Here is a 26881-nt window from a genome sequence, read left to right as displayed (position 1 = left end):
TTTAGATTATCGATAAACTAAAAAACCTCTACGAAGCGACGTCTTACCCTGTCTATTTTTTTGCTACTAAATATCTTAAAGTTTGTTTGCGTACCCAAACTTTTTTATAAGTTATTTGATAAATCTGTACTCATGACAAACGTCCTAACATAACGAAAATAGATGTCACTCTACCTCCTATTAGGTTGCTCGAAAAGGACAGATGAAAATTCTAGAAACGAGCTACCTAGATAACTTAATAATCAGCGTGTGGAATATTATGGTCCTAGACGGTGACATTTTTAATACCTGGCCAGGGTAAGAGCATTCTTATCATCTCATGTTGAAAAAGGAACAGAGGAATTGGAATATATATAAAACTTCTGGAAGTACCACCACGACAGCTTTTTCTTGTTAATGAAAAATCGGCTTTTGAAAAGCAACTGTAATACTCAAGAAATGTTTTGGAATCAGCCAAACAATTCTATAATTTGTACAAGGCCATTATCATTCGAGTTTCCACCAGTCAAACCGGAACAATCTTGGCCATTACAGTACGAGCCTCCTCCACCTCCGGCTTGATTCCAACTGGTACCACTACCTCCCCCAGAGTAACCACCACCTCCACCTGATGCACCATTATCCTCTGATCCACCTCCTTCACCACCAAACCCACCAACTGCTCCTGGTGCAGGGCCCCCGTTATTACCGCTATTCATACCTCCGGCTTGACCTCCGATCCAGCCTTCAGCGCGTGATCCACCTCTTTCCCCATGGGAGGAGCTTAATCGGGTACAACCTTGACCAAACCAACCCGCGCCCACTCCTCCGTGGTAGTTACCGCCCTTGCTGTTGCATTCACCTGGCTGCCCACCTATGCCTCCATTTCTAACTCCTGAGGATTCTTTTCCCACACTTCCGGTGCCATTTGAACCAGCCTGACCATCCACACCATTATATCCACCAGACGCACCCCCTCCTCCTCCGGCAGCTACCAACAAAACATTATCTGCAGTATAAACAAAACTTCCTCCCCCTCCTCCAGTGCCAGCATTGTCTTCCACGGACACTCCTAGTTGAGCTGCTGTTTTTTTAGTACTTTGTCCGCCTTGAACCTCCACAGAATCTCCTCCCCTTTGTCCCACCACAATATTTAACACTGTTCCATTATTCAGTGTGAACTTGCCTTCTATAAACGCTCCCTTTCCACCATAATATGTTCCTGGAAGGTATCCATAATCGTATGAATGTGTTCCTCCCTGAGCACCCCAGGCTTTGATGAGATAGCGAGTGGTCCGTGGTACAGTGAATGTCTGTATAGTGCCTGAGCGTCCCTTTCTCCCATCGGTTTTGAGATTCAAAGTAACTTTAAAAAGAAAAAAGTATTTACTCCTGAAATGTGTTATTAAGTAATGGACTCCTGGCTATGAACATGATATCTGTGAAATTTTAGGGGAAAATGTCCACAAAAATCGTGAAATAAATTTAAAGCGTTGAAAATGACAAGTGAGTTAGTCTGTCTTAAAATCCAAATGTCCTTAAGGTAACAGTTTGTTGCATTGCCGAGAAATCCAGGTCTGCAGGAACAGCGATAAGAGCCTAAGGTGTTCTCACAATCGGCATTGACTGGACAAAATGATGGGGAAGCGTTGCATTCATCAATATCTATAAAAAAGGGAAAACCAAGTTACTTTTTCTTCCTTCTACGCAAATTCTGCGGAAAACCGAAAACCAAGTGCTAAAAGACGGAAAATCTGCAAACCGCAATGAACACCAAAACCGAAAAACACCAGAAAGTTTTTTGACACAAAAACCAAAAACCCCATCTAAAAATTAGCAAACACCGGAAAATCGAAAATCCCAATACCCCCCTCGTTTAGTGATATCGATCAAGCCACTGATTCTTAGTTGACGCGGCAGAGAAACTGAAAGTCAATCAAGGCGGTGGAAAGAAATTGAACACAGGGCGAAAAAGACAACAGTTATAGGAATGACTGAACGAAAAGATGCCATTAATCCGAGCAAAAATTATAAGGGAGGCTGCAGAGTAATAGTTTTTTGCAAGATGAGGCAAAAAATCATTGTTGTTGATTGAGATTGCCAGGTGGACGTAACCCAAGCCCCCCTGACCCCCAAACAAACCTGTCAGACAACGTTACCTTCAGATCTCGTTATGCTTTTTTTGGTATAATTAAATCGTCAAATAAAAAACAACTCGGCCATGTCGATTGAAGTTTTTTCAGTGCGTTAGTGCCCTTGGGAAGGAGATAACGGCAACAGAGAATTTTTTCTGGTATATGAGATTATGCTTTTAAGGATTTTACCTCCGCAGTTCTGCCCGTCTCCATTGAATCCAGGCTTACAAGAGCAGATGAATGATCCCGCGGTATTTGCACAAGTGGCGTTCCTCTTGCTACAGTTGTGTGTATTTTTATAGCACTCATCAATGTCTGAAATGGGATGAACGCAATATTCATAATTCTTCTTTGTTTATGTTGAGGCAGAATGTGGAGGTAGGGGGAAACAATATATAGCTTCAAAATAACAGTAGGAATTGAGAACTGAGAATGTTTAGAGTACTCATCCAAAAAGAATGCAGAAAAGACGGTAAAGAAAGTAATCCATTGCCAGCTAAAGAAAATGATACAAGTAAAATTAAAACTGGGACTATCAACCGCACGAAATCAACTAAATACGCCACCTCTGATACTGTAATAACTAATAGGTCTGGTCACAGAAGAAATAGCCTTTGATGCAGGAAGCTCTGTGCGTTTTACTTATTGAAACGGCAGAAAACTTGCGCCGATTAACTTGTATTACCTGTGCAGTTGTATCCATCCCCAGTAAATCCAGGATTACAAGAGCAAGTGAAGGATCCTTCGGTATTTGTACAGGTTGCGTTCCCTTTGCTACAGTTGTGAGTATTTTCAAAGCACTCATCAATGTCTGAAATGAAGTCAACACATCGTACCGTTTGTTTATATTGAGGCAGAATGTCGCAGAATGAATAGGTGGGGGGGAAGGAAGTTGAATGTAAACCTTCGAAATGACAGTATACCTGATGATACAGTTCTGTGGGCAAAAAAAAAAGAAAAGAAAAAAAAATATATATATATATATATATATATATATCGGAATAGGAAATGTATGATCTTGATGTTAAAAGGCAATTTGAATTCTGCCAAAAACTACGAAATCATTTGGGCAAGTTTATTACCGTAAAGACAAAAACACCAGGTCTTTGTTTGAATCGCTTTTGATATGGGGAGACATAGTGGCACGAAGAAATTCCATTACCTGTGCAATTTTGTCCATCCCCACTGAATCCAGGTTTGCAAACGCATTTGAAAGATCCTCCCGAACTTTCACAAGCAGCATAATCACTGCTACAGTTGCAGGTAATTTTGGCATATTCTTCGATGTATGAAGTACAGAATGAAATTGGGGAAAGATACAGGTACTAGATATCTCGTCATTTCTTCAAATGGCGTTGTCCTTGTTATATTTGTGGGTATTTCCAGTATATTCGAGGATGGAGGAAAGGAGCGATTTGGAGAAGGGAGGTTTTCATGTACATTATAAAAAAGTATAACATTGCGAGCTCATTCATTTTTAATAATATAGTAAAATTAAAATCAGGAATCTGGGGCCCGTCTCCTGCCGAAAGATAGGAATTCGAGCACACTCGTCAATAACCGAAATTTAATAAGTAGTTCGTATCATTTATAGTGATAAAATATAACAATAAAAGGGGTATGGAAACTGGGATTTCAATCTGAAAACGACAGGGTGGTCTTAAGGGAAAAAAAAACTTTTAACCCCCCTCCACATGGAGGGTGGCTCAAACTCTTTCTGACCACACAGGACAGAGCCGTAAACGTACTTCTCTTAAAAGATGCTATGTCACGCAATCAGGAAGTGAGTTTGCAAACGAAAAACTTATTTTGTACCTCGAGTAGAATTGTTTATATCCTATAGGGGCGTAGTCAGTTAAGGAGAGAGGAAAACGCACGGAATTTTTTCTGCCTGAAAAGGTCATGCTCTGCAGGACTTTACCTTCGCATTCAAGTCCATTTCCGCTGAATCCAGGATTACAAGAGCAGATGTAAGATCCCTTAGTATTTGTACAATTGGCATTCTCGTTACACTTGTGGGAATTCAGAGCACACTCATCGATGTCTAAAAGAAAATCATCGAATCGTTCTTATGATCGTTATTATCACCACCAAGTTAATGTGCAAAGGAAAACCAACTTAGGTGTTATAATCGGAGCACATTATGATTAGGATTATAAAACGTGTGTTTTTACTAGAGGTTAATCCTATGCATTTATGTATATCCCCGCTGAATCCATGTTTACAAATGCACTCAAATCATCCTATGCTATTTAAGCAAATGACCTTTTCATTGCTGCACTTGTGGGTTTTTGTAGCCCACCCATTGATGTCTAAAATATAATCAATAGCCCTCTGGTCAAAATAGTGAAGAAATGTTTGAAGTGTTTGAAATGAAAAAGGAATTCAACACTTAAGGGAGGTGGTTTGAGTCCTTTGCTGTTCATCCTAAAAAAATGTAATACGGCAGAGCATGAAATTTGAAGTTGCGCCCCCATCCTTGTTTTCCACCACAATGGGCCATATTTAATTTGTGTCATAAGTACAACCGCTTCTGAATCTTGGACCCTCTAAAAAATGGACCACTATGTTAAAATAAAAAAATAAAAACATGAAAAAAGAATCCATTTCTCTGATTTTAAGTGTTACCTTTTTCACAGTCGTGGCCAGTAAATCCAGACGCACATAAACATCGATATCGTTTTCCTGTAAATCCCGACTGGCAGGTGCCGTAGTTCTCACATGGAGATTGAGCGCAAAGATTCTTCAACAAAAACAAACAAACAAACAAAAAACAGAAACGGAAAAGAACTTGTCACGGGCGTTAAAAGAAAATTCTGCTTTAGACATATTGCATAATTTCCAGAGTTAAATATACCACATTTTCAGCATGAGGCGACAAGAAGAATTGTCACTCTCTTGGACGGAATGTCGCAATTAACTGTTTAAAATCTTGATAGCCGTTTTCGACGCTTTGCCGAGAACCTGAACACAACTTGGTGGAGAAAGAAATTCAAAAAGTCTGTCACTCCCATCACTCTGAAAACTCGAGAGGGGGCGTCTTAAGATAGGCTATTACAGAGTAAATTATCTTTCACAAAAGCAGTACTCGTAACCCTGGTCATAGCTCAACTGTATCGTTATAGCCATAGTCGTACGTGCTCTTTAGCCATGAGATGTATCAAATTATTTCGATTATTTAACCATGTACATTCATGCCTGAAAACCAATTGAATTCAACTACCTTTTGCAAAAATGCATTCGAAAGGCCATTCAATTTATTCTTGGCCACGAAAAATATTTAAGATGAATGAACATGAGTATTTCGTAGTTGTGCCTTCTTTATTGCAAGAAAAACAGGGATCAATTGTTTATTCTAGGCCGGTAACCAACGTTCTGAAATGACTAATAAAATTGCATGCTTTCGTTAATAAAGTTGGGTGTTCTCAAGGCACTCATAAGACTTTTGCTTTTTGATAGTGCTTTTATACAAAAGATCTGTAACGACATCGGCACTTCTCTGAAATTTATGTAAAAAATAACAAATAATGAATAAGAGGCGTTTTACAGACATGAACATAGAGGATACCCCTTTAGCTCTGATAAATTGAAAAAAGAGGGAGTTATGCAGTTGACATTTAGCAACCGGTACCTTAGTTCCGTGGTATACATAGTCCGCTGCTTTCACCAGATTCTTTCCATACTCGTTACCTGTTGAGTTATTCAGTTCACAGTTGTGTGCTTTTGCTCCTTTTTCTCCAAAATAAAAGTTAACACTGACGCAGTTGTGGTCCAAGTAGCAACGATATTCACACGTGTCCCTATCAATCACACTGATGTTTGCTATGGTGTGGCTGACAAGACGTTCTCCAACAAAGAACAAAGTGGATGGAAATGCCAATATACGGCATTGATCTAAAAATTAAATCATTAAGAGTTAAAAAGCGAAATGGGTCATCATTTCTAAGGGTCTCACATTTTGTTAATCTCGCTGTTTGATGCACGTGGTACGTATATCGATAATTATGGCATATTCATTGACTTAAGGAAGATCGAGTTTTATTGACAGTAACATCGTATAAGGTCTTTTTCAAGCCATGAATCATCCATTTCCAATTTTTGTTGATTACTATTTTAAATCACAATTTATTATCAAAGTGCGCGTTTGCAATTCCTACCAAACTCCTAATGAGCCAACTTGAGCTCTGTCAATCCACGAAAATAGTTTTGGAGTTAACGGTTTTTCATTCCCAATCCGGCGCTGTACGAGTTACGGCTGTGAAGAAGGTAACTGAGCTTTGTTACTTCAAGGGAAGCTTTGCGACTCTGGAAACTCTTCTTTACAACAGTAAGTATTACTTGAGTTGATAAGTCCCAAAAGTGTTGTTGAATTGAAGATTTGGTTTCAAAATCTTACAGTTTTCAGATTTTTTAAATTATTTAACACGAAGCCACACATTCTGGCCGTGAATTCAAGTAAAAAAAAAAACGATTTCACCATACTGAATCGATTACACGGGTCTCGTAAATGCAGGGAATTCGTCTTCCGCTTCGAATTCCAGGCAGCAAGTTTAGTGTTTCTTTGAATTAAGCTTTGGTCTCTAAATATTTATTGGTCGTTTTCGCCTTGCCTTTTATTATTAATAGTTTTCGGGTAGTAAGCGATTACCGGGTAAACCTGACTCAACTGTACTAGAAATTTATCTTCGTGCACGAGTTATATCCACTATGTTATGAAATAATTGGTTCGTGCTATTAGCGAGTAAATATCGTGTTATGGCTTGCATTATTAAAAACATAATTGCTTTCCCTGCATTTCAACAACTTTCGTTCTGTTTTTACTGGCTGGGAAAAGCTTAGTCATCAGGTTTCAAATATCGCACAATAAAAAACACTGCAGGAGTGCTGTGAGAAAAATATGCATAGCATTCCGAGTTCTAAAAGGTACACGACAAACGTTTTGGTTTATGTTTAACACCTGTCTGCATAATATTTTCAAGGTGGAAATTTCTCCTCAAAAGTTTTATTGAGTGAAAAAAGTTATGTCAACTAAATATGACACCAGCGAATAATTATGTACCTAAAGAAAGATTTTTATTCCACAAGAGAATGTAAAAATAAGGGAATGAAAAACATTTTCCATTTTCCTTTCCAATTAGTTCATACACCAATTTGTCTTTCTTTGAGTGCACGGCTGTTCGTAACTATAGGATCTTTTTTGCGAAAATCTAGTCATTAATCTTAGATAACCTTGATAAAACTTTAGTTTATTTTTGTATGTGTGTTTCAAAAGAATTCACGATTATAAGCAGCGAACTATATGATTAGTTAAGAAATTGCGACGATTGTTTGGTCATAACTAAAAAAACTTTGCAAAGATACCTGCGCGTGTAGTGAAAAGGGCTCAAGAATATATTTCAATGTTTAAGAGATAGCATCGCATTGAATTGGATTACAAGTTTTGAAGCCATTTTATTCGTTAGTTCTCTACATGTATATACGAGAATTCAAGTATTTTAGTCCATGAGAATTCGCGTTTCCTTTTTTTTTTAATTTAGTAAATTGCAAAGCTGAAAACTTTAGAGGAGAAAAATAAGTTTCTTATCAACAAATTTAAGACTTAAAACCTACCGTCCGGGCAGGATAGAACTTGTCCGTGGGAGAGAGCCACAGAGATGAAGAACAAGCGGAGAAAATCTCCCATGTCTTCAAAAACCAGCTGAAAAGAAATTCTTTCGATGTTTTGTAATTGTCAGGCAAATCGAGAAGCATAACAGCAGTTTGTTGACTGCGACGTTCCACCAATTTGATGTTAAACTTCCTAGAAACATGTTAGCCAATCACATTTTGATATATGAAAGATGTCCAACAGCCCGCCACAGAGAGGCTGTTAGATTGACTGATGTTTATTGAACGAGATAATTTTGTGAGTTTTCTTCTCACGCAGTTATTTCGATCATCCACTCACTATTCTAAGGGTCCCTTCCTGTGTCCGTTTCAGTAAATCATAGGCAATATCAAAGCAAAAGAAATTATTGTTTCAACTCTGTAAAATTGCGAGCGCACAAAAAAGCCCTCAAATTTGTTTTCTTTTAAATATTTCACTTCTTAACTCTGTGGTACCTGACCAAATTTTCTTGGAGATTTTAGAACACATTTTTAGAAAACATGCCTTCACTAAGGCAAACCTCGTTGAGCGCCGCTCTCGCTAAGAGCGGTCCTCTCGACTTCCCGTCCAAAAAAAGTTTTCCTTTATTTTTTTGCACGTAAAAATGGTTTTAATACACGTTTTAAATAATAGTTTGGTTGTTCTCCAATTCTCTCTCTCTCTCTCTTTTTTTTTTTTTTTCTGTGGCCCTACAAGCCAAGGTTGATTTTTTGATTAGACCGCCCGTGGATAGCAATCGAGCTCCCTGCGACTACAATATGATATAGCTCACGGAATTTTCTCTAGCCACAACATACCAGATTTATTCACTCAGAGGAAACAGAAAATATAGAAATTTCACATGAAATATTATTCATACCAGCGTGATCAGAGGAGACCCATCTGTTCCAACATAATTTGCATACCAATAAGTCATCGATGTGGAAGAAAGAATTCTCAAAATGTAGGCGTAAATCGGGGTAAAAAAGCATATCAGTGGTAAGTTTAGACACCAATTAGGTCACTGATAGCCTCAAGCCTGCGGTTATCTCTCTAACTTTCATCTACCAACATGTTAAAAACAGCGCAAGTCAATGCGTTTCCTCCAATGCGCTAGTGTCAGAGCTCATTTGCATAATTCTGAAAATCAATCAAGACATCTTTTTGACCGCTCAAACTTCTTTTGTTTATCTTCTACAGAAAGTGCTTAGAGTTTTACTAACAATTGGAAGGAAAAGAGATCCTGAGTTGTCCTGAATCGTTGCATAAACGATTGCATGACTCAATATGTAGACGGTCGATAATATTCTCTGAATCAGGTTACAAACCATACACAACGTGGAGAAGTTCAAAATTAGCGAATAAAATTTGGCATTCTAGTTATTATATAGATAATAAGAAGGACGCGCAAATATGTTAAAATAAGTTATCGTTTGCTTTAAAAAACAACACTTATACGCTCTCCAAGATTATTATATTTATATTAATCGATTTAAACTTTGACAAGAAATCTCCCAGGATTTATATATAATTGGTATAAATCAGTCCATCAAACAGTTCTTTGAAAACCTACCTGAGGGGCCTAAAGGTGTGAAGTTGGGAAGTGATTTTGTTGTTTCGCTTTTTTTTCTGTATAAGAGGATTTGAGGTGATCAGATTTGAAATCTGAAACGAAATGAAAACAAGAACTAGACTGCAAGCTAGATCAGCTGCCCCAATCACTGCTATGACTACTGTTTCCTGCTATACAAAGAATTTGTAAAAGAAAACCAAATATGATGGTCAATTAATGTTTTGAATACAGCCCAGCCATTCATTAATTTGCACAGCGCCGTCATCATTCATGTTCCCACCAGATAAACCTGAACAGTCTTCCCCACTGCAATACGAGCCTCCTCCTCCACCTCCGGCTTGGTGATTATGAGTACCACTGCCTCTCCACGAGTATCCACCATCTCCACCTGATGTCCCATTATCTTCTTAACCACCTCCCCCACCACCAAACAGACCAATCGCTCCTGGTGCAAGGCCCCCGTTTTTACCGCTATTCATATCTCAGGCTTGACCTCCGATCCAGCCCTTGTCCACGTCTTTCCGCATGGGGGGAGCCCTGTCGGTCACAACCTTGACCAAAACAACCCGCGCCCACTCCTCCATGGTAGCTAGTGCCCTCCCTGTTGCATTCACCTGGCTGCCTATCTGTACCCTCATTTCGAACGTGTGACGAATCTTTCCCCTCACTACTGGTGCCATTTGATTCCCTCTGACCGTCCACACCATTATATCCACTCGACGCACCCCCTCTTCCTCCAGCAACCAGAAACAGAACGTTATCTGTAGTATAAGCAAAACTTCCTCCCCCTTCTCCAGAGCCAGCACTGTCCTCCACAGATTTTCTAAGCTGAGCTGCAGGCTTGCTTGTGCTTTGTCCGCCTTAAACCTCCACCGAATCTCCTCCTCTCTGTCCCACCGCGATATTTAGCACACTTCCGTTATTCAGTGTGAACTTCCCTTCTTTCAATGCTCGTTTTCCGCCGTAATATGTTCCTGGAAGGTATTCTTAATCGTATGAATGTGTTCCCCCCGAGCCTCCTCTCCCTCACAATCCAAACATTCTTACGCCTCCAAGTTTGTCCATTTCCGAAAATCTGGTTTTGCAGGCACAACGATAAGAGCTTGGGGTGCTATGACAAACGGCTTTAGTATCACACCAAGATGAAGAACCGGTGCTTTCGTCGATATCTCTGAAAAAGGAAGATATCAGGATCCGCTTTTATCTTAGACAATTCTAGGAACTTCCAACAAGGGCTTACTTCCTCAAGGGAGGCGAATTTTTCTTTTGCTTCCTTATATGACAAATTCTGTAACTTTCAAAGGAAAATCTTTTCTAGCCGCCCTTCTATCACCTTAGAATAAGAAAAGAATTGGGCAAAGATTTACTGTGGAGTACTCGCCCTTTACCTTTCAAGTATCGGAAGCAGTTTGCAAAACTGGAATCGTTCAGACCAAGTTCATTCAGTAATATGCATCAAGTTATGACGTATCAGTTAATGGCTTTTTTCTAAAAATCAGCGCGATCCTAGTGAAATAATTTGTTAAGAAAAAACAAGCCTGCATAAAGAACAGTTTCCACATGATATAGTTGGAGTAAGATGGGGAAGGGTTGAACTAGACACCCCTTCCTCCCTACCTCTACTGTATGAGCTTCTATCCTCCTTTGCCCAAAAGCATCACCCGACATTTAATCTGCCGCACGAAAGTCAATACATGACATGTCTAATACTTTGTTCTCGTACATAAATTGTAAATACGAGTCAATTTTTACCCATGGCAATGCAATCAGTAGTTTTAGAATCACGATGAGTAGCCATCTATGCATGTAAAGAACTCAAGCGTGACAATCTGTTATGAGATTCAAATCCATTCACCGATACAAATAGAGTCTTTTGAATTGTTTACCTGTGCATGAAATTCCATCTCCAGTAAAACCAGTTTTACAGGAACAGCGATGAGAGCCGAAAGTGTTCCGGGATTCGGCATTGACTTTACTACGCACCCCAATAGAAGTTCTGCTCTTGGAGAGTAATAAAGTTTTATTTCCTTCTCAAAACACGGGTTGCATATAATTTTCTTACGCGGCTTCACATCCATCAGCCCACGTGAAGCCCTCGTGTAATGCCCAGCCGTGTGCCCGCGGTCCGCTGCACTAAAGCTCGGCACTCGAGTATGCGCATTTCATTGTCATCTGTCATCTGCACACTAATGGTATCTAAGTTACGACGCAATCGCGCCTGCGCATTACCTTCTTCCCCGCTCTTCCATCACGTTATGGCCAAGATAGTGCTTGCAATGCAATTGGCCGCGGATGCTAAAAGTAGCACCTCTTACGGTCGGTCGTACGGTCTCAATTCTAAATCTTTTCGGCTTGATGGGTTACTACCATTTCGTACAAGTGTTGTGCACGCATTGTGCTCAAACGTCCGCTGGATAAGAGTAAGGCTACGGCGCTGACGTGCCCGCGGTACAGCTGGCCGCGCATGCTGACAGTAGCACCTTGTACCGTCCTACGGTCGTAAGTCCAAATTGTTTTGGCTTGATGGGTTACTACTATTTTCTATAACTATGGGGCTACGCTGCGCGCGCTGAGAGCTCTACTTTTACTGGAATTTACAACAGATCCTACATGGTAAATGATTTACTAAATATGTACACTACAGTAAATAATTTTTATTATAACATAACGCAAGCGCGTTCGGACCACCTAATTCCTAGTGAGCATTTTTGGTGTAAATCTCCATTTACTTACGGCCGTGCGTACATAACATGACGTATGCAGTTTCTCTTCAGCCACAAATTTCCGTCGAGTTTAGCTGCGAGGTTTCAAACCTTTAAAGATTGTTTTTTCGTCTCATCCCGATTAAGATAGACTTTCTGGAGCTCAAATATGCTAAATAATACTTGTTTCGATAAAAAGATTAGCAAGTAGCTCTTTCAAGCGACGGAATTAGCTTTTTAGTTCACGATACTTCATGTCCAAACGCGATGATAACTATGGCTTAAAACTTGAGGAAAATAATTTTTCTGACCTCAAGTGAGGCTTTGCAACGTTGGGTAGTCTTCAGTAGAAAGGTGAAATCAATTTTAAGTATTTTGGAGTGTTGATATGTCCCAAATTGTTCTTCGACGGATGATTTTGTTTCAAAATCGTACAATTTCCAGACTTTTCGACACAAAGCTGTGTTGCTGTGTTGAAGCAATTTTCTGGTCGTAAATTTTAGTAAACAATCATTCGAGCGTGGTGAATCTACCACGCGGCACTCAAAAATGCAAGAAACTTTAGGTTTTTCGCTTTTTTTTTTTTGAGAGGTAAACATAAGTTTAAGTGTTGATATGTCCAAAAAGTATTGTTCAATAATATAGGTTACATTTTCAAAATAAAACAATCTCGAATTTTCAAGACTTAGCATAGCAATTTTCTGGTCATTGGCTTTGGTCTCAAAATATTTCTTGGACGCTTCTGTCTTCTCATTTACTCATAGTTTACGGGTGGAACGCGATTATCTGGTGAACTCGACACAACTGTATAATAAAACTCTTCTTTCGTACACAAATTTGTGTTTGCTATGTTGTAAAAAAAAAAAAAAAGTTCATGCTTTTAGCTGTGCCGATATAGATTTATGGAGGCACTTGCGAAGTTTGGAGAGCACTGAAGGAAGGTAGAGTTGCTCTCCGCTGCGCCTCGAGAGCATCCATAACCAGATAAAGCTTTTTGCAACGTTCACGGAAAAGGACAAAGTGCAAGCGACAGGTGATCTGGGTTTTCGCTAATCAATTAATCTTAATAACTGAAACAAATAAAGAAGCACAAAAGGATTAACGAAAAGAGGATAAATACCGACATGCACTTGAATACGAGAGAACAAAACCATAGAATATTACGTTGCAAACTCTTTTTTCTTTAAAAAGGGGGTGAGTTTCTTAAGAAACTATAGAGCTGCCTGTATGGGAGAGTGTAACAGTGTAATTTAGCGCTATCAACTGAGCGGATAACGTACATTGGCCACTGAAAAAGGTTTTAGAGCTGACGTTTCGAGTGTTAACCTTCGTTAGTCCTGCGTTCGAACAAAGGGTTAACGCTAGAAATGTCAGCTTTGAAATTCTTCACGGGGGTTCAATTTACGTTCTCACCTCAGTTGACAATACTGAATTTTTTTAGGTAACTTCGAATTCGCTTTCCTTGAATTAACATCGTCTTCGTCTTTTATGGGTCAGTTCGTTTTTCTTTTCGTTTTTCGTTCTTTTATCAACTTTAAAATGAAAAGGCAGGCTTGTGAAGAAAATAAAATCATCAAACCCAAGATATCTAGTATAACGGTTTAATCTCACTGACAGAAAAATTATAACAATCCTAAAAACTCAACCACTATATTAAACAACGAGTAATATTCTTAACATGGAGCAACTCATAAAAGCTATACAGTATTTATACTCGATAAACTTACTTAAGCCCACGACAGTATATATCTTAGCTTACCACTGAGTAAAACTCGCAGTTTCTTACAACGTTTTTTGATATTAGCAGTCTTCCACTGTAGCTCTCTCTCACGTTAAAGCTTTCTAAACAGTCGATCACTCCCGACAACAACAATAACTACTACTTTTACATAACCGAGCCGTTAAAAACATTCACAAAGTGTTCTAGAACATTCCAGAAGTTTAAAAAAGAACTATTTTAGTAGCATTCCGTAATAACTGGGTTCCTGATGAAATGTTCTAGAAAGTTCTCTGGTGCGCATGTCAGAATTGCCTCAGCAGTCTGAAGATTTCTAGAAGCTTATATTTACAACAACAATAATTTAATGTACTAAGCCTCCGCTTTACACAGTTATTTTCTCGGATTTCCTTAAAACCCTGAGGCCAAGGAGCCGTGACCTCATCAATGTCTGAAATGGAATCGACAGACCTTGCTTATGGTCATGATCACGAACACTTAAGCTAAAGGGAAAAAGGGTAGAGAGATCTCCAATATACGAGAATCATGCCCTGACTGATATCAGGTTACCATGTATATATATTGACTCTGTTTTGGCCAGTTTTGCAAATTTCTCGCGCTGACACGACAAGGTATCATCCGCTGAAGTATGTTTAGTACCTTGCAATTGTGTCCATCACAGCTAAATCCAGGTTTACAACTGCACTTAAATGATTCCCTAGTATTGGTACAAGTGGTAGATATATTGCTGCAGGGGTGGCTATTTTGAGAACACGTGTCAACGCCCGAAGTTAACTAAGCAGTCCACACCAATGGAAGGGGATGGAAACTGGGCTTCCAATCTGAAAAAAGAAGGGTGCTCTTAAGGTGGGTAGCTCAGACTCGTTCTAACAACGTACGACAGAGTCATAAAATGTACTTCTCTTAAACCATACCGTGTAAGGTAATCAGAAAATGAATGAATTTGCAAACGAAAAACTCTTTTTTTTTATTGTTAATATCCTCTAGGGACGTACTTAAGGAGAAAGGAATAAACACGGAATTTTATCTGCCTAACAAGGTCATACTCTGCAGGACTATACCTTCGCATTCATGTCCATCCCCGCTGAATCCAGGATTACAAGAGCAGATGTAAGATCCCGCGGTATTTGAACAATTGGCATTCTCGCTACAATTGTGGGAATTCAGAGCACACTCATCGATGTCTGAAATAAAATCAACGAATTTTACCTATGATCGTTCTTATCACTACTAAGCTAACGTGCAAAGCTAAACCAACTTAGATGTTATTATCGGAGTAAGTTATGAATAGGATTGAAAATTGTGTGTTTTTACTAGAGGTTAAATCGGACGAGCAATCCCGCTCTAAGCAATTTTCATTACCTATGCCGCGGCAATTGTGTATATCCCCGCTGAATCCATGTTTACAAATGCACTTGAATGATCCTTTGGTGTTTAAGCAAATGACGTTTTCATTGCTTCACAGGTGGGTATTTGTCTCACACTCGTTGATGTCTAAAATATAATTAATAGACCTCTGGTAAAGATACTGAAGAACGGAAGTTGAGGGATGGAAGGGAGTGGGAGATAAGCTGTGTTATGTTATTTGTCTGCAGTGGTGATTGAAGAAGCGAGCGGGCAATAAAATGAGGTGCTGCGGAGAAAAAAATTCTTCGCCCCACTTTTTAAGGTGCTGAATGCCTATAACGGCCTGGCGTGAGACTGCAACTCGAAAGAGGCAGGATGGTGTTTCAAATGAAAAAGGAATTCAACACTGAAGGGAGGTAGCTCAAGTTCTTTGCTGTTCATCATAAACAAGACGCAATACGGCAGAGCATGAAAATTTGAAGTTGCGCCCCCATCCTTGTTTTCTCCCACAATGGGTCATATTTAATATGTGTCATAAGTACGATCGATTCTGAATCTTGGACTCTTTGAAGAAATAGACCACTGTGTTAAAATAAGAAACAAAAAAACTTCTCCTATTTTAAGGGTTACCTTTTTCACAATCGTAACCAGTAAATCCAGACGCACATAAACATCGATATTGTATTCTAGTTCTCGCATGGAGATTGAGCGCAAAAATTCTTCAACAAAAACAAAAAAGAAACGAAAAATAACTTGTAACGGGCGTTAAAAGAAAAAATTATGCTTTAGACGTATTGCATAGCTTCGAGAGTTAAACATACTACATTTTCAGCATGAGGCGACAAGAAGAATTGTCATTACTCTGGATGGGATTTCGCAAGTAACTGTTTAATATCTTGATAGCCCTTTTCGACATTTCGCCGAGAACCTGACCACAACTTAGTGGAGAAAGCAATTTCAAAAGTTGCCTGTGTAAGGTCACCCCTGTCACTTTGAAAATTGGAAAGGGCGTCTGTAGACAGGCTATTAAAGAGAAAATTGTCATTCCCAGGAATAGCACTCTGTAACCCCGCTCATAGCTCAAGTGTATCGTTGTATTCGTAGTCGTACGCACTCTCGAGCCATGAAATTTATCAAATTATTTCGATTATTTAACCTGGTATATTCAAGCTTGAAACCCAATTGAATTCAGTTACCTTTTGCAGAAATGCTTTCAAATGACCATTCCATTTATTCTTGCCCACGAAAATATTTGAGATGAATAAAGTATTTCATAGTTGTGGCTACTTTATTAGAAGAAAAACAGCGATCAACTGTCTACTCAAGGCTGGTGAACAACATTCTGAAATGACTAAAAAACTTAGTTGCTTCTTTTTATAGAGTGGGTTGTCTTCAAGGTATTCAAAAGACTTTTGTTTTTGGTAAGCGCACATCTACAAAAGATTCGTAACGCGTCTAAAATTATGTAAAAATAACAAATAATTGATAAAGGCGTTTTAGAGACATGAATCTAAAGGGTAACCCTTTAGCTCTCATGAATTGTTAAAAGAGAAAGTGGTGCAATTGAAATTTAACGACTGGCACCTTAGTTCCGTGGTATACAAAGTTCGCTGCTTTCACCAGACCTTTATCGAACTCGTTGAGTTATTCAGTTCACAGTTGTGTGCTTCTGCTTCGTTTTCTCCAAAATAAAAGTTAACACTAACGCAGTTGTTGTCCAAGTAGCAACGATATCCACACGTGTCTCTGTCAATCACCCTGATGCTTGCTATGGTATGGTTAACAAGACGTTCTCCCACGAAAAACAAAGTGGATGGGAAAGCCAATATACGGCATTTATCTAAAAATTCAAACCATAAAATGTTAAAAAGCGAGATTCTGAGGGTCTTAGATGTTGTTAATCTCGCTGTTCGATGCTTGTGGTACGTTTATCGATAATTATGACATATTCACTGTGTTACCGGAGATTGAGTTGTATTAACACTGGCACCGGTTACGGTTTTTTCGAGCCTGAGAGACCGCTAGAAAATGATTTTATAACCTCCCAAAGTTGCGAAGAGTTGCATTGATGAGCCCCAAACTCCGATGAAAAATTCGTCTTCAGAAAACTGCAATTAACGTTTAATGTTATGATATAGGTAAGACGTTTCAATCATGAATTGCCAACTTTTGTACATTATTTTAAATCATAATTTATTATCAAAGTTATTGTAAAAAAGCGCGCGTTGCAAGTTCCACTAACTCCTAATGAGCCAACATGTTTTCTCGACGTAGGCATGGCCTAGCATACATAACTCAAGGTTTGCAATTCACCTCAGCAGGTACCCGTCTACCCAATCCGAGTGGTTTCAAAACTTTCAAGATTTTCTTTTCTGTTCCATCCCGATTGAGATGCACTTTTCGAAGCTCAATATGAAGAGTAAATATGCTGGATAATACTTGGTTAATACTTGGAGCTCTGTCAATCCACGAAAATACCTTCGGAGTCAACGGTTTTTCGTTCCCAAACACTGCTAAAGTTGTGGCTGTGAAGAAGGAAACTGAGTTTTCTGACATCAAGTGAGGCCTTGCGACTTTGAAAACTCTTCTTTAGTACAGTAAGTATTGTTTGAGTTGATAAGTCCTTTAAGTGTTTTTAAATTACAGAAATCTCACAGTTTTCAAATTTTCAAATTTTCAACGCAAAGCCACACATTCTGGCCATGAATTCTTGTAAAAAAAAACAAAAAACAAAAAACAAAAACAAAAAACAAAACAAAAAACAAAAAACAAAAAAAAAAAACAAAAAACAATTCCAGCATGCTGGAGCGATTACGCGGGTGTCGTAAATGCAGGGAATTCGTTCCTTTCCGCCGCTTCTAAGCAGCAAATTCAGCAATTCTTTGAATTAACCTTTGGTCTCTAAATATTTATTGATCGTTTTCGTCTTGCGTTTTATCTATAGTTTTCTGGTAGTAAGCGATTACCGGGTAAACCCGACTCAATTATACAATTTATTTTCGTGCGCAAGATATATCCGCTTTGTTATAAAATTATTGGTTCGTGCTCTTAGCGAGTAAATATCGTGTTATGGATCCACAAAGGAAGTTTAGAGAACACTCGAAAAGCTAAAATTGCTCTTAGCTTTACCTCAAGCAACTCACTTTTTTCGTGCTCTGCAAACTTCATTGGTGCATCCATTTCACGACATGCACGCGCTAAGCACAAACCATACTTAATTTTACATTGCGATTTATATTTTGTTTTGTTCTGTTTTGCTTTTCCATCTTTCATATCAATAAGCCACCTGTCGAGAGAGAGGTTTTAATATGCCCGCTTATTCGCAGTCAGTACTCCGTTTGCATTATTGAAAACATAACTGCTTTCCAGGCATTTCAATGATTTAACTTACCCATCAGGCTTCAAATATCGCACAATACAAAACACAGCAGGAGTGCTATAACGAGGGAAATGAGCATCGAATTCAGAGATCTAAAATGCTACAACACAAACGTTTTGGTCTATTTTTAACACATGTCTGGATTATAATTTCAAGGTGGAAAACTTTACTACTAAAGTTATCTTAAATAAAATTAAAAAAAATATATATATATGTGTATATATATATATATATGTTAACTAAATATGAAACCAGCGAATAATTATGTACCCAAAGAAAGATTCTTAATCCACGAGAGAATGTAAAAATAAGGGAATAAAAAACATTTCATTTCTAAATAGTTAATACATCAATTTCTCTTTCCTTGGGTGCACGGCTTTTCATAACGATAGGATCCTTATAGCGAAAACCTTGTCATTAATTTTAGATGACCATAATAGAACTTTAGTTTGTTTTTATATGAGTATTTCAAAAGAATACGAGACTGTAAGCAGCGAAAAATATGATTAGTTACGGAATCGAGTGAGAGGATTGTTCAGTCATAACTTAAAATACTTTAGAATCAAAAATATTTCTGAGTGAATCCAACATAACAGCGCATTGATTTGGGCTGTGAATTATGTAGCCATTTTGTTAAATTAGGCCCTTACATGTGTATGCTATAAATTAAGTATTTCAGTCCTTGAGAATTCGCGTTCCCTTTTTTAATCTAGTAAATTGTATGGCTGAAAATTTGAAAAGAGAAAAATAAAAGTTTCCTATCCACAAATGAAAGATTTGAAACCCACCATCTTGGCAGGATAGAACTTGGCCGAGGGGGAGGACCACAGTAGTGAAGAACAAGTGGAGAAAAACTCCCATGTTCTAAAAAACCAGCTGAAAAGAAATCCTTTCGATGTTTTGTAGCTGTCGAGAAAATCGAGAAGCTTAACAGCAGTTTGTTGACTGCGATGTACCAGCAATTTAACGCTAAACTTCCTTGAAACATGATAGCCAATCACATTCTGATATATGAAAGATGTCTAACAGCCCGCCACAGAGACGCTATTAGATTAAATGATGTGTACTAAAATAGATAATTTTGCTAGTTTTCTCCTCACGCAGTTATCTCCATCTTTCACTTGTTATTCTAAGGGATCCTTCTTGTATACGTTTCAATAACTATAGGCAGCATCAAAAGAAAAAATATATAATAGTTAAACTCAGTAAAAATGCAAGCACACGAAGAAAAAGCCTACAAATCTGTTTTCTTAGATTTCAAGTTGCTAACTCTGTGGTATTCTGACCAAGTTTTCAAGGAGATTTTAAGGTGCATTTTTAGAAAACATGGCTTCACTGAAGCCATGTGGTTCAGTGCCGCTCTCGCTAAGAGAGTGCCTCTCGAATTCCCGTCGGGAAAAAAGTTTCCCTTATTTTTTTAGGCATAAAAGAATGGTTTAAGACATGTGTCTCTGAAATAGTTAAGTTGCTCTCCAATTCTCTTTTTTGTGTCGTTATAAGCTAAACTTTATTTTTTTAGGCTAAACCCCTGAGACTGCAATAATAAACCTCGCGGAATTCTCTTTTGCTTCAAGTTGCGGGATTTATTCAGTCAAAGTATAAATAAAATATGCAAACCGTACATGAAATCTTAGCCATAACAACGCGATCAGAGTTTCGAATACAATTTGCATACCACAAATATAACAACGTGTTCGAAAGAATTCTTAAAATGTAGTCGTAAATCGGGCTGGAAAAGCATATCAGTGAAAAGTTTTTACACCAATTAGGTCACTGATAGTCACTAGCTTTCATCTACCAACATCTTGAAAACAACGCAAATCAATGCGTTTCCTCCAATGCACTAGTGTCAGAGTTCATTTGCAAAATTGTGAAAATCAACCAAGACATGTTTTTGGCCGTTTAAACTTCTTTCATTTACCTCCTATATAAAGGGTTTTAAGTTTTAAAAAAATTGGAAGCGAAAAGATCCTTGTTTCTCCTGAATCGTTGCATAAACTTTATCACTCGCAACGTTTGCATGACTTACTAAGTAGGCGGTCATGAACAAGAGCCTCTTTGATAAGTTTCATCGTATCAGGTTACAAACCAAACACAAAGTGGAAAGTTCAAAATTAGCGAACAGAGTTTGGCATTCTCGTCGTTATAGAGATAATCCGTCTCTAAAAAGGACAAGCAAATATGTTAAATTATGTTACAGTGTGTTTTAGTAAACAACACGTATACACTCTGCAGGGTTATTCTTCTTTTTTAATCGATTTAAACCTTAACAGAAAATCTCTCAGGTTTTATATATAGTTGGTATAAATCATTCAATCAAACAGTTCTTTTAAAAGCTACCTGAGGGGCCTAAAGGTGTGAAACTGGGAAGTAATTTCGCTTTTTCTTTTTCTTTTCTGTATAAAAAGATTTGAGGTGATTAGGTTCGAAGTCTGAAACAAACATGAAAACAGGAACTAGACTGGAAGTTAGATGAAGTGCTCCAATTACTACTATGACTACTGTTTTCTGCTATGGAAAGAATGTGTTTAAGAAAACCAAATATAGTAGTCAACTAGTTTTGAACTCAGCCCAGCCATTCATTAATTTGCACAGCACCGTCATATTTTATGTTCCCACCAGACAAACCTAAACAGTCTTCACCACTGCAGTACGAGCCCCCTCCACCCCCGGCTTGGTGCTTATGAGTACCACTGCCTCCCCCAGAGTATCCACCACCTCCGCCTGATGCCCCATTATCTTCTGAACCTCCTCCCTCGCCTCCAAACCCACCAACTGCTCCTGGTGCAGGGCCCCCATTATTACCGCTATTCATATTTCCGGCTTGACCTCCGATCCAGCCTTGAGCACGTGATCCACCTTTTTTCCCCATGGGAGGAGCCTAGTCGGGCACAACCTTGACCAAACCAACCTGCACCTACTCCTCCATGGTAGCTGGCGCCCTCGCTATTGCATTCACCTGGCTGCCCATCTGTACCTCCATTACGAACTTGTGACGAATCTCTCCCCTCACTACTGGTGCCACTTGATCCCGCCTGACCATCCACAACATTATACCCACCCGACGCACCCCCTCCTCCTCCGGCAGCTAGCAACAGAACATTATCTGTAGTGTAAACAAAACTTCCTCCCCCTCCTCCAGTGCCAGCATTGTCCTCCACGGATTTTCGAAGTTGAGCTGCGGTCTGGCTTGTACTTTGTCCGCCTTCAATCTCCACCGAATCTCCTCCTCTTTGTCCCACCACAATATTTAACACTGTTCCATTATTCAGTCTGAACTTGCCTTCTATAAACGCTCCCTTTCCACCATTGTATGTTCCTGGAAGGTATCCATAATTGTATGAATGTGTTCCTACCCGAGCTCCCCAGGCTTTGATGAGATAGCGGGTGGTCTGCGGAACAGTGAACGTCTGTATACTGCCAAAGCGTCCTCTTCTTCCACCGGCTCCAAATCCAGCTAGCAACAGAAATAAAAAGAAACTAGATCGTCTACTATACATGACAAAAAAAACAATGAAAAATGTAAATTGACATCAAAATGTTAAAAAGTAATAAGTTTAACAGTTGGCAAGTCAGTCAGTCAAGTAATTATTCCTTCTGTCTGTTTGCCTCTTTGTCTGGAAAGATGAGCCCTCCCTCACGATCCAAACATTCTTACGTTCACAAGTTTGTCCATTTCCAAAAAATCCAATTTTGCAGGCACAACGATAAGAGCCAGGGGTGTTATGACAAACGGCGTTGGTATCACACAAAAATGAGGAAGCGTCACATTCGTCGTCATCTGTGAAAAAAAAAGATATCAGGATTCACTTTTTTCTAAGACTATTTTAGGAAATTACAACAAGGGCTCACTTCCTCATAGGAAGGCGAATTTTTTTTTGCTTCCTTTCTGACAAATTTTGTAACTTTCAAAGGAAGATCGTAAATATGAGTCAATTTTTCCCCATGGCAAATGAATAAAGTGGGTAAGTTTCTAAAGAAACTGTGGTGCTGCTTCGGTGGGAGAGTATAACAGGTAATTTAGTGTTAACAATTAAGTTGAAAACGTAAATTAGCCACCGTAATGGGTAAAAAAGCTGACGTTGCGAGCGTTATCCCTTTGTCAGAGCGATTGGAAGGGCTAACGAAGGGCTAACGCTCGAAATGTCTGCTTTTTTACCCTTTACGGTGGCTAATTTACATTTTCAACTTAGTTGTTAACATTAAATTACCTGTTTTTTCCATGGCATTGCGTTCAGTAGTTTTAGAATTACGACGAGTAGCCGTGTATCCATGTAAAGAACTCAAGTGTGACTATCTGTTATGAGATTCAAATCCAGTCAACGATACAAATAGAGTCTCTAGGATTGTTTACCTGTGCATGTAATTCCATTTCCAGTAAAACCAGTTTTACAGGAACAGCGATAAGAGCCGAAAGTGTTCCGGCATTCGGCATTGACATTACTACACACCCCAATAGAAGCTCTGCACCCGTCAAAGTCTTGGAGAGTCATAATAGTAAAAATGATAATGATAATGTTGAAAGTACGGATAAAATTGAGAATAAAAGAACTTAGACAGAGGGTATTATAAAAATCATCAATTGTACCTTACCTACTGACCGCATCGCTCCTTAAAATACCAAAAAGTTTACGATAGTGATAACAATAGCGGTACGAAGATGATGGTGCCCGTGATAAAATGTGTCTTTTCTGGGCCATTTACTCCTACCACGATGCAATTAATTAAATCCTAAATGGTGATCAAATCGAATGAAAACAGAGGAGTAACTCTTAATTTTGTCGCATTTTAGAAATGTCGAATGCCATTTGATGGCGTTAGCGAACAAAAAGTTTTCCAAGATTGCAAAGATATTTTGCTTGAGAAATGATTTTAACCAAGAAAAAAAAAATTGATTGTGCTGTAAATTGGTTAAAGTTTTCTTAGCTCAAATTCAAAGTTTCGGCCAAGTGATAAATGTTCATACACTTCCTAGGAGAACCAGATTCCTAGTATTCTTGGAACTTCTGAGAATCCCTACGAATTAGAATTCTTAAGAACAAACTTTGCAGTAGGCCTCGAGTATTTTGCTTGGAGTTTGCAGGTAGACTTGAAATTCCAGCAATTTCAAGCCAAACTTTATCCTAGCTCTCATATAGGCCCGTAATTCTGGTTTTTCAAAGTAAGTTCAGTTTCATAACGTACCTCGGCCCAAATAATATCTTTGAGTGTCAGAAATGAAATTTGTGGGACTGTTTGCCCGGGTTCCATTATTCAATTCACATATGTTCTGGAAAAAGGCGTAATTGACACTTTCACAGTGCGAGTCGAGTTTGCAAGCCTGCCAACACTCAATGGGGGAGACAGTCTTTAATTTCCTGAAAGTGTGTGCAATTAACATCCTTTGGAAGGTTGAGGAGTATTCGCTTCGACATTATCCTGCATCGCCTCCTTGAAACAGCTGGCTAAACGCCGAAACAGTAATGAAACAGAAATAGCTCAGTAACATCAGTGCTTGTTTGCACAGCCCTAATAGACAAAAGCAAATTTGGTTAAAAAGAGATGACGGTTATCGGCGCAAACTTAATTCCTTACAGATTGGAGGCGAATTCTACAATACTAAAATTTTGAGCAATGGATTCACTGGATAGAAATTAGTGTAACATATCTTGCCAGCACCTTCACAAAACAATGTCGGAAGTTCCAGCTTATTTTAGAAGTGTTCAATATTGCCAAATAGGAAGACCATTCATTCATTCTATAATGTGGCATTGCAAATTTCCTAATCACTTTCTTTCTCACCTTCGAGAAAACTTTTAATATCAACAACACAAATCTAATTGATTCTTTTCCTCCTTTTTTCCCTTTTTTTCTTTGTTTTGTTTTATCTATTTATCTATTTATTTATTTATTTTTAATACGGGGCTGATCATGACCAATCATAGAGCATTTACTACCTGTAAGAGTACTAAAGTATAATACACGTAGATGTAACCAATTTTTAAAACGATTACACAAAATTCATAATTTTTCCGACCAGCATCGATTGAGTCTATTCCACAGTAGCGGAGGTGACACCAGGGTGTGCCATTTATGTAGTAAACATAATAACCGCCGCAGTTTATCACTTTGACGGTAATTGATTTGTAGCAGCAATCTGATGCCAGTGGAAAAAAACTGTCCTGGAAACCTGACCATCAGCTTGTGTGGGATGCGCACCACTTAGCCAGCCAGGTAAGTGAGAATTGCATCGGTGTGTTGGAGAGCATGAGGTAGGCATTCTTGTCCCCGCTGCTCCTTCAAATGCGAAAATATAAAGATTTATGAGAGGAGAAATGAAAAAGAATTAAAGACAGAATCAACACAAAAAACAAAAACAAGAACAAAACAAGAAAACTGAAAAGAGAAGACTCGAAATGAAATGCTGGCCATATCCTCAATATTTGCTTGAAAATCTGTTATTTAGTACATTACGTCTATGTAATTCTATGGTGTAATAGTTTCAATGGTTGTCATTCAGGAATACACGTAGAAAAAACAATTCTGTTCTCAGCGATCTTGACAATACATGCGAAGCCAATTACTGATCATTTTATGACGAATGGATAGCACCAAAAAATTACACTTCTAATTATAACTATAACAAAATTCTTGATCGTGATTGTTTATCACCAGCCCGATTTGAGCACTTGTAATTGGACAGTGTACTAGGGCAGTGAAAGAGACAGTTAATACGCTATGCCTGTGTAGGTGGATAGAACGCGTCATAAGCGCGGTGCTGTCTCGCATTTCGCCGAGTTAACTGTTGTTGTTGTTTTTTGTCTTTTTTATGGAAAAAATATAACCGATGTCTAGTTTCTTTCTCAAATGGTATCTTAGTTTTGATTAATTGGTAAGAAGACTTCGTGTCGTCCAGTTTTGGAAACTACTGATATAATTGCAGATCGAATTGTATTCCACTCGGTCCTATTACCATTACAAATCCACGAAACTCGCTACGCTTTTCTTCCTCTTCATTTCCTTTTATCGATAAAAGATTTGTTTTCTTTGATATTAAAGTGGAAAAACTTTGCAGAGTAGCCAAGAACGCAGAACTTGCTTCAACTTGCTTTCGACGCTTTGCTTGCACAGACGGTCACATCAAAATTCCTTGGTGCAAGCAAAGGTAATATATCGGTTTTTTCTGGGTGTTATTCATTTTTCAGTCAATCAAGTTAGCATATCTGCGCTGCTCAAATTAATCAGACACCGATAGCCAGTATGAAAGAGTAGCTATAGAAACAGCAGCAGGATTGAGGTGAAATACTTACATGGAAAATATTCGAATTGTCGTCCTCGAAAAACTTCACTCCGGGATCCTGAGGTTGTAAGATTGTATGTGAACGAACACGGCTGAGCGGGTTACCTCTTTTACATGGGGTCTCCCAACTCCATTTAAACAGGCCCTTAGAGTAGTTCTGGAATTGTCACATGCTTCAATTCTAAAATTGTAAGTGGCCTTGCCTGAGGAAAGATTAGACATCTTAGTTCATTTTCGAATTGATCATATGAGGTGGTAGTGCTTCCAATGAAAAATGTAAGTTGATTATTTCTCTTTAACCTGTGTAAGTTTATTCATCTCCAAAAAAACCGGTTTTGCAAGAACAACGATACGATCCTGGTTTGTTTTTGCAGTTGCCGTTTTCCTCATAAAGAAGTATGAAAGCGTTGCATTCGTCAGCATCTGTAAATAAATTTTAGTAGCGCGAACTTTTACGGTGGTGAAAAATATGTTGAGCCACATACGTTTTTTCAGAAAAAAAAACTATATCAAAACAAACACAAGTGAATAAGCACGTAGCTATGTTGTAAATGGCGAGTGATGGCATTGACATTTATTTCTTAGTAATATTCTCCCTGAATAGTTATGGGACTAGGTAACATAAGACATCGCCTGGGAATCGTTTTTTCTTGTGTGTGTGTGTGTGGGTGTGTGTGTGTTGCGATAGGAGGAAAAAACAGAGAGACTATACTTTTATACCAAGCCTGTTTGTGATTGCTCTCTTATCAGGGGATTTTGTTAAGTATATTCGTACCATCGTTTACATGCTTTACAAATTTGCATAGTAGGCGTGTCGGTTAATTTCGATGCTTAATTCAATTGTTACGCAGGAACGCTTTGTTTCTGTGGTGAGGACACGAGTTCATTACGTTTATTGAGTGATGATAATTCGGGTCGGCGGATGATGAGCAATTTTTCTTTGAGGCAGAAGTTGAATCTTTTGTTTGCGCTGTTGTAGGGTGATCTTGATGAAAGGATGCGCCATGAAATAAAGTGGTTAAAGTTATTTTCTTTAAGAGTCCAGATATGTTTGCTGAGTTCGGTAGAGTTTCTGTGTTTTGTGTGTCGGAATGATGCGGTGTGGTTTCTGTATCTAGTCTTG

General features: G+C 38.6%; 1 protein-coding gene and 2 pseudogenes across 1 annotated transcript; all 3 read right to left on the bottom strand.

Annotated features, from left to right (window-relative positions):
• LOC113675508 (uncharacterized) lies at positions 1-7797 on the bottom strand. The gene is made up of 9 exons (XM_089181082.1): positions 7725-7797; positions 5805-6008; positions 4743-4904; positions 4036-4158; positions 3277-3393; positions 2800-2925; positions 2304-2429; positions 1527-1644; positions 1-1350 (listed from the first exon to the last, which is right to left on the bottom strand). The coding sequence occupies exons 1-9, from the start codon at positions 7795-7797 to the stop codon at positions 450-452; spliced, it is 1950 nt and encodes a 649-aa protein (XP_089037208.1). The 3' UTR covers positions 1-449.
• Positions 7798-9522: 1725 nt separating this feature from the next.
• Positions 9523-18280, bottom strand: LOC113664917 (uncharacterized; annotated as a pseudogene).
• Positions 18281-21045: 2765 nt separating this feature from the next.
• On the bottom strand, positions 21046-22972 carry LOC149052504 (uncharacterized; annotated as a pseudogene).
• Between the last annotated feature and the right edge of the window lie 3909 nt (positions 22973-26881).

Source organism: Pocillopora damicornis, chromosome 1 (genome assembly GCF_964200805.1).
Source record: "Pocillopora damicornis chromosome 1, jaPocDami1.2, whole genome shotgun sequence".
Lineage (NCBI taxonomy): Eukaryota > Metazoa > Cnidaria > Anthozoa > Scleractinia > Pocilloporidae > Pocillopora > Pocillopora damicornis.
Note: the sequence above shows the minus strand (reverse complement) of the source record. Positions and strands in the feature narration are given on the sequence as shown.

Bases quoted from the DNA above. Each gene is read 5' to 3' on its own strand.
- LOC113675508 (XM_089181082.1), bottom strand. From the start codon at position 7,797: ATGGGAGATTTTCTCCGCTTGTTCTTCATCTCTGTGGCTCTCTCCCAC. The intron at 2,926-3,276 runs GTAATGGAATTT...ACTTCATTTCAG, and splicing joins GGATGGACAAAATTGCACAG to ACATTGATGAGTGCTTTGAA. The intron at 1,645-2,303 runs GTAAAATCCTTA...CCTTTTTTATAG, and splicing joins AGACGGGCAGAACTGCGGAG to ATATTGATGAATGCAACGCT.